At 35.7% G+C, this 12,795-nt stretch overlaps 1 protein-coding gene across 28 annotated transcripts in view; it reads right to left on the bottom strand.

Annotated features, from left to right (window-relative positions):
• The window catches only part of LOC116167242 (voltage-dependent calcium channel type A subunit alpha-1), a 72,135-nt gene that overhangs the window by 25,735 nt on the left and 33,605 nt on the right, over positions 1 to 12,795 (bottom strand). For 16 of the 28 annotated variants that reach the window (XM_031482542.1, XM_031482527.1, XM_031482534.1 and 13 more), the window contains exons 3-17: positions 11,904 to 12,009; positions 11,713 to 11,852; positions 10,778 to 10,878; positions 10,427 to 10,582; positions 10,153 to 10,376; positions 10,003 to 10,106; positions 9,625 to 9,740; positions 9,381 to 9,542; positions 9,129 to 9,161; positions 3,124 to 3,336; positions 2,648 to 3,075; positions 2,340 to 2,598; positions 2,135 to 2,291; positions 1,787 to 2,089; positions 1,464 to 1,733 (exon numbers count right to left, since the gene is read on the bottom strand). In XM_031482542.1, coding sequence (XP_031338402.1) covers positions 1,464 to 1,733; positions 1,787 to 2,089; positions 2,135 to 2,291; positions 2,340 to 2,598; positions 2,648 to 3,075; positions 3,124 to 3,336; positions 9,129 to 9,161; positions 9,381 to 9,542; positions 9,625 to 9,740; positions 10,003 to 10,106; positions 10,153 to 10,376; positions 10,427 to 10,582; positions 10,778 to 10,878; positions 11,713 to 11,852; positions 11,904 to 12,009 — 2,772 coding nt within the window. Of the gene's footprint in view, positions 1 to 1,463; positions 1,734 to 1,786; positions 2,090 to 2,134; positions 2,292 to 2,339; positions 2,599 to 2,647; positions 3,076 to 3,123; positions 3,349 to 9,128; positions 9,162 to 9,380; positions 9,543 to 9,624; positions 9,741 to 9,835; positions 9,952 to 10,002; positions 10,107 to 10,152; positions 10,377 to 10,426; positions 10,583 to 10,777; positions 10,879 to 11,501; positions 11,603 to 11,712; positions 11,853 to 11,903; positions 12,010 to 12,795 lie in introns of all 28 variants that reach the window. The other 12 variants (XM_031482533.1, XM_031482545.1, XM_031482551.1 and 9 more) reach the window with 8 other exon arrangements.

Genomic DNA, 12,795 nt, shown 5'->3' with positions numbered 1-12,795 from the left:
GTCATAGTGCATTCTCTGAAAGTGAAGACGTGATGAGAAATGAATAAAATGTTTCTTAAATACCAACGGTATGAATTCCGTAACCTTACAGAATAACGCGTAAAACAATAAATTATAGTAGTAGTCAAATTTAAAGTTTACTAATAATTTACGTACATTTAAAAACAACAATAAACAACAGTTTCCAAAAAATAGTATAATAAGGAACAAGTGCAATATCGAGTCTTTGAAGCACGCGCAACGAGTTTAAACGACCAATTATACATGCGGTTCTTATAGTATTTTTATTCTACCTGCAATATAGTTTAAAAATAAGGGAAATAAAATGAAATCATATTTACGATACTCGAATATATTTCCGATTGTGGGCTGATTATACGTAATTCCATGATTACCATGGAAATGTCACTGGACATTTGCTTATAAAAATCACGGACTTTGTAAATAAAATGTCTTTGGTCAAAGAATTCAGTGGCTTGTTGCAGAAGCAGAAAAAGTTGGTACCTGCAAAATCCAAATGCAAAAGTGTATTATAAAGAATATGCAATGCTGTGGGGAATAGGAGGAATTTGAAGCATCTCTCAAAGTAAGTCTTAAATACATCGTTAATGCTGGCATATATGAAGAGAATATCAAAGGCATTTAAATCTTCCAACCCTTGCCGCGTTGTTTCAACACTGGAATTAATACGGCGATTAAAAAGGGAACCGATTTGCCAGTATACCTAACCTATACCACGTGCGTTTGTGAAAGCTAGTTACAAAGGATACGAACCATTTTTCTGAAGCGATCTGAGAGGTTTTTCCACTTCATTCTCAAATTCTAGCTTCATATGTCGTATTTGAGGTAACGATACCTAGCAACCTTTAAAGCTTCGCGTGCTTTAATCGCTTTTTTTCGGACGCTCAAGGGTATTTTAAACAACGATTCTGATGCAGGTATAACAAAAATGTATAATTTTTAAGGCATGTTTCCCTACAGATAGGCATCATACAATATACTGATAACACCTCCTTAACAGATTCTTTGCAAATTCTTAACATCCTTAGAACGCTTTAATAGTGTATAAAGGATACGCCATATTAAGAGCCTTTAAGAGCTTTTACAAGTTCTTTTGAATTCCTTAAAAGCTTAAATCGCTAATAGTCTTCAACAGAAAGTCTTCAACAGTCATCTTTTAGATTCTCTTCTCCTTTCAAGACCTTTGTCTTTAAGATTGTTGCTGAGACCTCTTCCCTTGCCCGCCCTAAGACCTCCACACTAAAATCGTCACAGAGCTTTTCTAAACGATACAGTGTAGGTGACGAAACCTTATAGATCCCTAGCACCTCGATATCGTTTTTCATATGGCTCTAGGTATGACATAATTAATTTTAAGCAGTAGTACTCAAGTACTCTAGTAATCAACAAATTGTGGTCTTATTTAGTTGAGCAAGAAGTTAATAGAAGTTATGATAACTTACTGACACGTAGCTTCCGTAAATTTACTTGCATCAGAACAGGAACGAAACTTCCCATTAAATAACTGAACAGCAATCACAGCAAATATAAACTGGAATAGAAGATACACTATCAGAATGTTTATCACATTTTTTAATGAGTTCACTAAACAATCAAACACTGCTTTTAATTTGGGCACTCTTTTAATTGTTTTTAAAGGTCTAAGCACCCGCAGCACTCGTAGAGATTTGATGGTTGATAAATTGTGACTCGTTTTACTGCCTTCCGTTTCCCTGCAACAACATCGAATTAAAAATGTATCGCAGATGAATGTTGCCATACTTACATGAGATCGAAACCCATAGACACTAACGCGCAAATTACTACTATCGCATCCATAACGTTCCAGAATTCCCTAAGGTAAGAACCGGGGTGTAGTATTATCCCCAAATCGATGATTTTAAGTAACATTTCGATGGCAAAGACACCCGTGAATGCGTAATCCAATTTATCGAGGTAAGTATTTCTAGGAGAATTTTCCACTATCGGATCCTCGGCAGCTAACGCAATTGAACTCAAACAAATGACTATCATGATAAAAAAATCGAAGTAACGTAAATTCACCACCCAATGTGCTCCTCGTCTTATACTGTAAATTATACGATTAAACGACGTCTTTTCTATATTCACTTACATATTGGTCGGCGACAGAACAAACATGCTGGAGTACGGTAGCATTGGTTTAGGTCCTACTATTTCCTCTTCCTCGTCGGGCGGTGGTTTCTCGTCCTTTTTCTTTCTCCTCGTCGTCGGACTTGATGTACCTCCTTCTAAACGGGAAGTAGGTGACCCTGTTCAATGTAAACAGTTGCGGGCTTATAAAAACGATGGAATACTACCTTCCATTTTCAAGGCTTCCATTTCTTTTTCTAATTCTAACGCTTGCTTCTCTTTATTCTCCTCTGCCTGCTCTTCTTCGGCTGCCGTTAGCTCTTGAGCGTTTGCCAAATTGTCGACGGCAATAGCCAAGAATACGTTTAAAAGAGTATAATTTCCAAATAACATAAGGACGATGAAGTAGAGGGAATAAACCATATTTCCTTGCTTGGCAGCAATACCTTGATACATGACTTCGTTCCAATCTTCACCAGTCAATATCTGCAAAATTGAATGGGTGAACTCGAAACAGCGGAGTGAAGGTTATTACCTCAAACACAGTCAGCAGTGCAATAGGAAAAGTATTAAAGTTTGTCGGAGGTGTACCGGAATCAAAATTAAATTCACCCCCAAATAGTTGCATGCCCAGTAAAGCAAATATAAGTATAAACAGAAAGAGAAGGAACAGTAAGGATATAATGGAACGCATCGAATTGAGCAGGGAGATGACGAGGTTACGTAACGAAGACCAATACTTTGTAACTTTAAATATACGTAGCAGGCGTAGAGCACGCAATACTGAAAGACCAAAGGAACCACCTTTTACTTCTGACCAAATAACTTCAAAGATGGAACCGGAAATAACAACACAATCGAAACGATTAAATGCCGACTCGAAGTATATCCTCGGTCCAAGCGCGTACACTTTAATAAACATCTCAGTCAAGAACAGACCGAGGAACACATACTCGGCATAATCTAAAATGAACTCAGTTACTCGGTGGCGTGCCCATTAGTCTTACTTACAAAGGAAGGAAGTCAGCCAATCGGGTTGTCCATGGAACTCAACGGCTACGCAAACGGTGTTAAAGAAAACAAGTACTATAACAAACCAATAAAACCACTGCGCTTTCACCATGTGACGAATCCAAAAACGGAAACGCTTCTCCGCCCGCCAAAAACCAACGCAACCACCCTTGTTCTTCACGCGTGACTTCAGATAGGCGGCTCTCCCAAACCCTGTTAACAATACTATTTTCACTATGCAGTAACTCGCCTAAGATAGTTATAAAAGTATTTATCATTAAAGTGTAAGTTCAATCGAAGATTTATGCTCATGTTAGGTCAAGCAGAAACAATTCGACTTTGTTACATCTAAAGACCTACAAGCATGTACTAAATAACATCTGAATTGCACGCATAAACTGTATCTTTAAATATTACGCAACTGTTTACATCGCCATAAATGTAGTTGCAGTTGTTCTGATATTTTCATGTTAGTAGTGCAAGACATGATAGAGCAGAAAGATAGATTCTAGTGCATTAGTTTTCTAAAAATATACAATAAAGGTAGGTAGGTATTCTATTATCTGTCATCAGCGGCATGCCATCTAATTGGTATTCACCTATACATTGTTCATTGGATTACTGTTTCAATATTTCCAATCATCTAGAGAAGTAGGTTACTATAAACTACGTTAAATAATCTTATTACCGCTCTATTAGGAACGTAAAAGCATTCTATGGAAGTATAGGTGCTCTAAAACATATAAACGGATGACGGTATACTATCACAGACTGAAATAGCTACAATGCATTCTGTGAAATCTGTTGTATAAAGCCTTTTTTTTTGTATAAGTATCCACTGAGAGAAATGCGAGGTAGATTTTAAAGCTCCAACTAAAAGCTTTTGTATAAATTAATGCTTTTGAGTAGATTGGTTACGAGCAAATCAACTGGTAAAAACTCTACCATAATATAATTTTCCTTTCTGACATAATTAATGAGAGTAGTTTTCAATTCACACAAAATGATATTAGATCGTTAATTACAATATTATAGTATGCATGTGTCAAAGGCTGCGAGGGCAATTGTAATTGTGAGGATTGATTGAAACAAATAAATTGGTACCTATTCAGTGTATAAAGAATGTGTTTTTTCTTGGAGACTAATTTAAATAATTCTTAATTTGCACTTAGCATTATGAAAAATTGGATAAAAGTTTTAATTCTATGTGCTTCATATTTGAGTGGAATAATAATCGAAACGCTGAACGTTTAATTGCTTTCTCAACAGAACTCTACGGTTTACAATTTTGGTAGGTATATTTTGAACAAAATCAAAGACGGAATTATAAAGTTGTCTTGAGGAACTAGACACAAAAACTTATTCCGTAGGTGAATGTTATATTCAGTAAAGAAACTTCCCCATGAAACATGGTTTATACAGAACCTATAGCGTAGTATTTCCTGAATCGCACTCAAAGACTATACGAATAAAATTTGATAAAATTAGATATTTAGATATATAGATATTTTACAACGTGTGCGGGCCTGGACAGTTCAACCTGGACAATACGCTCCCGAATAATCTGCTTCGAGATAATTCGCACCCAGAGATTTCGCTCCAGGGATATTTCGTACCCTGGATATTCTGCATCGGGAAAATTCGGACCCTAAACGTTCACACTCGAACATATTATACCCTGGAAACCCGGACAATTCGAACACTGACGTAATTCCCAACAATTTTCGCAAATAATTTGGCATTTGCATTATTAGCATATGGAGAACCTGCTGCGTAAGGGGAATTCGCAAAGGAATTTACGGGGTGTCTTGAAAGTATGGAATAATGTACCTATGTCTCTGTAAATATTCACTTTAGGGAAAAATATTTGACATAAAAGTTATTTGGCATTCCATTTCGCCACAAATGGCCTCTCTGTCGAAGAATATAAAATATTAATACCGTTTTATAATGAAAAGAACGACCCTTTTAAAAAATACAGAAAAAAACATAGGGGCGTTTTTTCTAATTTCCCGTTTTTTACGATATCGGTATTTCATCCGCTGTTACAAAAAGCTCCGTCGGCCGTTTTGTTCTGGAGTGCTTGATCTCCCCTTGCGATAATTGTAAAAAATAATTCCCTGCATGGCCATATTCACCTAAAAATGTTTACTCCAATGCTCTACCTTATTATTGAAATACAACTGCTTGTCATTTTCATTTGCGGACCAAACCATTTTTTTATATGTTAAAAATAAGGCAGAAAAGCGCCCTTCTGAATTCAGACGGCCGTTGCGACCTCTGATTCAAAAGAGGTACTCATTGATATAACGTTTCCAAACTTATCAGCGACTTTGTATATGTTTTAAGAGAAAGAGAACGCACAATTGGAACAGTATTCGATTTGATTGAGAGAAACAAGATGCACGAATCAACATTGCAACTTTATTTTCTGAAGAATTTACTTAGATCAGTCGAGCTTTCGTGAATATTTAGGAGCAAATTTTCTACAATAGTTCACATATCATGGGTAAAATAGCAGAATGAGTTAGTCCCAAAGATCTAGCAATCTTTTCTTGTGTCAGGGATATTGTAAGTAATTAAATAGTTTCTTGCCTATTATAAAATCATGCCTCAAGAGAACAGGTGTTCAGTACGTTTAAAGTTGATTATAGTATATTATATTATATTATAAACTTGACTTTAATTATGATTAATTTGTTTGATCTCGGAAATTTGAAATAATCAGTCCTGCGATGTATCGCTAACGTTAAACTTAAACGTCAATCTGTCAAAAACGTCATTTTGCCTATACTAACGCAAGATAACCTGCACGTTAAGTTTGACGTTTCTGATACATCACAGGGTTGATTATATGCGTAATAACATTAACAGTACCTAGTTTGCGATGGATAGATTAAAGCCCCTTTAAAAGAGATCGGTTCTTAAAAGTGAATTCAAGCTGTAATGAGAGCATTTATTTGCGTTAAATTTTTTGCGAGAGAAGAAGTTAAAAAAAGAGCCAAGGTTTCATGAACATTCCACCAAACAAACATTCCTCACAAGTTTTTATTTTGTCGATTGTAATACGGCAGGCTTTTAGTAATCTCACATGTTCGTCAATGAAGTATTTGTTCTAAATTGTGTCTGAGCGCCATTCTCTGGTTTTGGTTTTGAATTACACGTTGGAAATAGGTCGTATTAAGTTACTTTTGCAACTTTGCAAATTAAGCGCAGCTTGGTAAAAATAAGTTGACTTTACATAATTCTGAAGCTAAGTGTCTAGCCTTGAACGAATGAACTAAAGAAAATTAATAAAATATCACCGTCAATACTCCACCATTAAGTAGGCGTTAAAGATTTTTTATAGGTAAGAAATGAGATGGCCATCTCAAAAAAAATATTAATTATCCCAAATTGTGACCGGTATATTTTTAATAAATAAACAATTTTGTAAAAAAGAAAAAGCATTCTTAAAAAGCACTTAACACTTTCTGATTTTCGTCAATATACATTTATATGACCTTTTGGTGTTATTATTTTGCTGAAGAGTAAAAAAGGAAGAGACCCATTTGTAGTAAATTTTCAGATTAAAGCACAGACCTCTTTCGCAAGCAAGGGGGATTAAAAGAGATTTAATGGACAATCATAAGGGCTAGTCGACGGCATTTAAATAATCTGTATATGATACAGTTTTCGTGTTGCAATTTCCGGTTTTATCAAAACAAAGGGAAGTCTCAAAAAATTAATTGTGGTAGCTTAAATTTATTCAATTAAGCAATTAAAGAATGGTGATTGTGAGTTATATTCACTGTATATGCAACAGTGAATTAGGATTCATTATTATTTTACGCCAATATGTTAATTATCAATTCTTTAGTACAGTGTCGGGTTGATTAAATTCAAGGCAGTCTCCCTGCTTTGTTAGTGGCCGATGTCAAGGTGAGGACTACTTCTAAATACCGCAGTCTTGCTGCAGGAATCAATCGTCTGCGAAGTAAACGAGAAGTACCTACGTTAGTGTCAACAATAGTTCATTGAATATTTGTCTCTGCGAGTGTTTAATAATTAAGTGAGAGGGAGAGGTTGCTCTTTCAGTAAAAAAATATCAAGTGGTGTCCACTTTCTGTTAAACGAACGTCTTTGATGTATGTATGTTCTGGCGTTTGATTAACAGCTTGAGCCGGGGTCCTTTAGGAACGTACATACCAAATTTCAGATTGTTAGATTAGGCGGTTTATTTTGAGTTAATTGTTAAGCAACATCGTATGTGTAAAATGTTTGGTTGCGTTAAGGAATGGAGTAACGAATCAATCTTAATTTTTTGTATTTAAGAACATTTAGACCGAATGCATCTCCACTAAAGTAGAAAAGCATTGACTAAAATCTACAGATTTTAACAAACGTTTTATACACCTTAACCTGGTGCATCTTTTTTAATGTAAACCTATTTAAGAAAATTCTGCAGTTACTCGGAACGTTTGATTGACACAAGAGCTTTAGAAAGGGTAGGGAAGTTGCCATTGATGATGGAGTGAGTCGTTGTCCTCGCACATCTCGCAAACACCAAACTGTACCAAAAATTCTGGAGGTTGTGAGCGTTTATCGTCGTTTGAATGTTGTTGATGTTAATAAAATAGTAAACATTGATAAATAGGCAGTTAGGCATATTTTAAGGAAAATAGTGTGCGTGAAAATGGTGCCAAAGCTTCGGAGTGATGAGTAAAATGGAACGTGAAAAACGTTTTGCTCTGATACAGGGCGGTGCATATGTCAGTTTCCCCATCTAAACAGGAGAAGTATAATTTAAAAAAGTTACAGGTGCATAACTGCACTGGGGCTCACATCTAACAATCCACCACAACAGAAAACTATGACTGTTCAAAGTGTTGCTGCCAACGCAACACTCTTACCAACCTGTTAAAATGTAATATTCTACTTGATCGGAAAACTGACATGTCACCCTATATTTTGGAAACCATCCCTGGAGAACCCGGTTTCCTAAAAAAATGTGAACTTGCGAAGGTACAATGATTTATTTAATATGACCTATCAAAACAAAGAGTTTCTTTGTCCAGGATCAAAAAAATCAAGATAAGCAACCCAAAATTTACGGGGATGATGACCTTTTTCTCGAAACATTCAAAACATCATCCACATCTGAAAACCTTACATGATATTGTCAGAGAAAGACCTTCAGCAATCGAGATTCAAATACAGCGGCGTAAGGATAGGGCCAAGTTTCATAAGTGTAACAATAAGACCTTTTGTAGCGACATTTTTATTTAATAGGCAAAGCTCTAATGCACAATGGTCCAGCCCAGATTATTCACCAGTTTGCTTTACATTTCCGGCAATGAAACTAACATTATTAAAATAGCAAAAAAGTCTTGCTTTTGCTACCTTAAACTTATACGTATAAAGTGAATAACGAAAATATGATAAATTAAAAAGCAAAGCACTTGAAACTTTACGTTGAAAAGTATTTCCGACTACTATCAGAGCTAATTAACTTTCCCTAATTAAATTTTAAAATTTAACAGTCATACTAAATTTTAATTATGTACCTTATTCAATTAATGTTTTTGTAATATTAATCTTATGAAGATGTATCGTCGAACGTTGTTCTTGTATAGTATTTGATCACTTGATTTGGTCGTAACCAACCCTTTTTCACTAATGAAAAAAAGGAACGATATGTACTGTAAGAGTTATGAACGTGTTGAATTTTTAATTCCCATTGATCAGTGGAAGGCTCTTGTTCGGTCACAAAATCAGACTCCTTGTGGATATTTATATTTGTGTATTCACGGCGTAGGTATAAACAGCGAGTGGTGAGTTCAGAAAGTACAATTTGCAATGAAGGATGTACCTACATGTATGTAGTTTCACGAGTGTCACAGAATGGATTGTAACATTGAAAGCTAAGTTTAACCCGCACTAGCAGCTACAGAAACTGCGATAGTATGTCAGCTAATAAGACTAATTTTTAGTTTACATTGCATGTAGTCCAGTAGTCTGCGTACCTTTCAGTTTTTTCTTAGACTCTGTAAGAAATACTGTGGATTAAAACATGAAATCAGTTAGATAGTCACAATAAGGTTAAGTAGAGATTAGTGGTGCAAGTATTTATACAAATTAAATTATTTTTATAGTGGGCCTTTGTTTAATTGTTCCCCTGAAACTGTGGATTTATAATGTAAAGCTTTAAAATGTTATTAAACCGGTGAATCGTAGTGCAGTAAAGGGAGCCACTATAAAAAATATTTAAAGCTCACCATCATCGGCCATATCTTCTTCTTGTTCTTCCTCTTCTGTATCTGTACTTTTACTTTTACCCATCTTTTTTAGTTTCTTTTTCTTTGCGGCGCGCCTTCTTGCCTCCATTATGTGCATTTTCTCTTCTTCCGTTGTTCGCTCCTCGGCTAGTATAACTTCCTCTGCACAGATTAATTGGGTTTGGTTATTGTGGGTAAATTACGAACAAAAAAGTCAAGCAGGCAGTTCTAGCGCCCCCCTTACCTGCTTTGCATATCCACTGCACGTATCCGTTGAGCTCCCTTTCTAATTGCGCCGCCCTTCGCATCTTTAAAAACTCTTGCCGATTTTCTACTTTCTCTCTCTCTTTCGCAAATTCGCTAAATAAAAGCAACAGTTATAAGTCTAGCAATACTACAACTAGCAACGGAAGGAACTACGTATTAGCAAGTTCTACAAGGGCGTTGTAGATCACCTGCTTCAGTAATCCAAGTGAGATATCGATCGAGAGATTCTTTGAATAAATTCTTTGATCTGGTTTTTTGAAATTTTGCACGACGCTCAACACGCAACCGTTCATTAGAAAATTCTCTAATAATTTAATCTAGATGATTACGTAAAGTTAAAGGTAAGATAACGTACCCACTTAGAACACCGAGTACCAAATTCAGCATAAAAAAAGAACCCAACACGATGAGTGGTACAAAATACATCCAATTGAAATGGTTCCCAACGGCATCGTTCATCTACAATCCATGTAAATTTTCTTCAAATTCTGCAAACAATGCTTACCCAGTATAAAATGGCCGTCCATCCTTCCATAGTGATACATTGAAACACGGTCAACATGGCTAACCCGATGTTATCAAACGAAGTAATTCCGTTATTTGGACCTTGCCACCGTTCTAAACAGACTGAGTTTCCGTCACGACACCAGTTGCTCCCGTACTGTTCTGCCTGCGATTTATTGTCCGTGTTACAAGGAAACGCTTCTTCACCTTCTTTCGCAATTAGATCTACAAATGGGAGTTTTAGGGTTAGCAGGAGGAAAGCAATTCGTACTAACCGATGTCGTACAGACTATAACACGTCCTATGCAATGCTCCCGAATAGAATTCCAAACCAATGATTGCAAAGATGACGATTGCGAAGAGCACCAACAACCCTATTTGCAACAGTGGCGCCATTGCCTTGATGATAGACTTCAAAACCACTTGCAGACCTAAAGTACGATTACAGCTATAAGTTGTGAAGATGTGATATCGAGGTGTGAGTATATGTGTGAAACGCGAAGAATATGAAAATAAGAAAGATTAGTCTAGACATGCAACTCTACAACATCGACATTGCACTACAGCGTTTAAACTAAAAGAAAAGTTGCGAGAGAGAACTATTGCATCTACAACGAGCTACTTACTAGGGATGCCAGAGACTAGCTTGAGAGGTCTTAGTACTCGAATAGCGCGCAACGTGCGCAGGTCCACAGATTCGCTATCCTCAGTGTACTTCGTCAGAAACCTGCAAAATACTAGCCTCTAGCTCTACTCTCATCACACTACATTCAGATACTAAGTTTAGTGTACTAAATCCTAAAACAATTATGTGTTGTATATTTATCTTAAATAAAAACTAAATTAGACACTAACTTCTAGGGAGGGTATTTATTATGCCTATTATTAGTACTCCGATAATTAATCGACCAAATCAATCATCACTTACGATAAACAATGCTCGAAATGCAAGTTCGGTAAAATAATTTAAAAAGCAACTAGACAGTAAGAGTATAACGTATTAAAGAAGTGAAAGAAATGCTTAGTGTTAGAAATAAGCTCGTTCCAAATTACACCACCAATGTTCCTACTCTTACTTTTCGAAATATCTACCAGTAAAACACTATCGAGCAGTGTCTACCTACAGCACACTCATGCACACTTTGAAACACACACGTTGATCCCATAAAAGTGTTTAATTTCAATAAAAAAATGATTTATCTTCAATGAACCGTAAATACATCGTAATGTATTTCATGTTTAACTCCGAAAAGTATTCTAAAACTATCTCATTCAGTCTAAGACTAAATTCTGCACTACTGCAGGCCCGAACTTCAAGAGCTATACATGGAGAAGCGATGGTGTCCTTACTTGGGATCCTAGACACCAGTTTCAAAGGCCGTAACACTCGGAAGGACCTCAACATCCGAAGATCAACATCTACGTTTGCTTCCGCAAAAATTGTCATAGACCTAACAAATTCAAACGCTGACAAAATACCTTAACGTATTAGGTCGTGTGATATTTTTTTAATGGGAATTTGGTAACGAGTTTCGTAGCTGCCTTACATCAACAAACTTACCCTGTGAGTACAACAAAAAAATCCATTATGTTCCAGATATTTCTAAGGTAAGAGCCTCTGTGCAAAACAAAACCTAAAGCTAATATCTTCAAAGCCGCTTCCACACAGAAGATACCTAAAAAGTATTCTTCCGTGTCTTCCTGTAAAATATCATTATGATAAAGTTGCAATCACAAAGGATCGGGTCTTACTAGTCTTAGTGCTAGCATTGTCTTGTCGTGGTTGGGCAAGTGCTCTTCAAGCGCAAGCACCACACAGTTGGCTATGATTGTCAAAAGCACTGCATACTCAAACGGAGTAATTGTTATTAAGGAAAATAAAGACGAAAGTTTGACATTAAAGTAATTATTAAATATTACCCCTATGCAAAGGATATATAATTCGTTTCAAAAAAATTAATTCGGTTGAATTAATTAAAACAATCCCCCAAAATGTATTCATGTTCAAAAAGTTATAGTTAAATGCTTGAAAGTGCTAGAGGGATCACTCATTCAAAGTATTAAATTATAAATGTGACATTCTGTGCTTCATTCTACGTGGACCGTTATGGTGGAAACATTATCAAAAATTAAAAAAAAACTGCATATTGCTGAACAGAGAATTAAAATCCCTATCAATGTGCCAAACGAACCTCATTCCATGTAATGTTTTCGAAGAGGTGTCACTCAGGGGGTAACATTTTCACGCTATAAATCGACTTGTTTCAGGCTTTTTCCCAATACCTAGTACATAATATCACTTCATAAAGTGTACAAATATCTTAAAATTAAGCCAGCCATTCGTGCATGAACATTTAATGGAATTGATAGTTCAATGCTACGAAGTTTCGTTAGTTTTTGAAAGTTCTTATAAAATCGTTTTTGCTTTCACCTTTCCATCTTTAAAAAATTAAACATTGAATATACGAATTGTTAGTCCAAACGCAAGGATTTCGAAAACTATCTAAAATAAAAAGATGTTTAATTATTCCTTGGATTCCATCTTTAACAGTCGAAATCGATAGCCTTAGAAGAATTATACAACTTTCAATAAAACGTGTCAATAAAATATAGTCTACTTCAATCACCTTTAATTATATTATGC

The sequence above is a fragment of the Photinus pyralis genome, unplaced genomic scaffold, assembly GCF_008802855.1.
Source record: "Photinus pyralis isolate 1611_PpyrPB1 unplaced genomic scaffold, Ppyr1.3 Ppyr1.4_LG3b, whole genome shotgun sequence".
Lineage (NCBI taxonomy): Eukaryota > Metazoa > Arthropoda > Insecta > Coleoptera > Lampyridae > Photinus > Photinus pyralis.
Note: the sequence above shows the minus strand (reverse complement) of the source record. Positions and strands in the feature narration are given on the sequence as shown.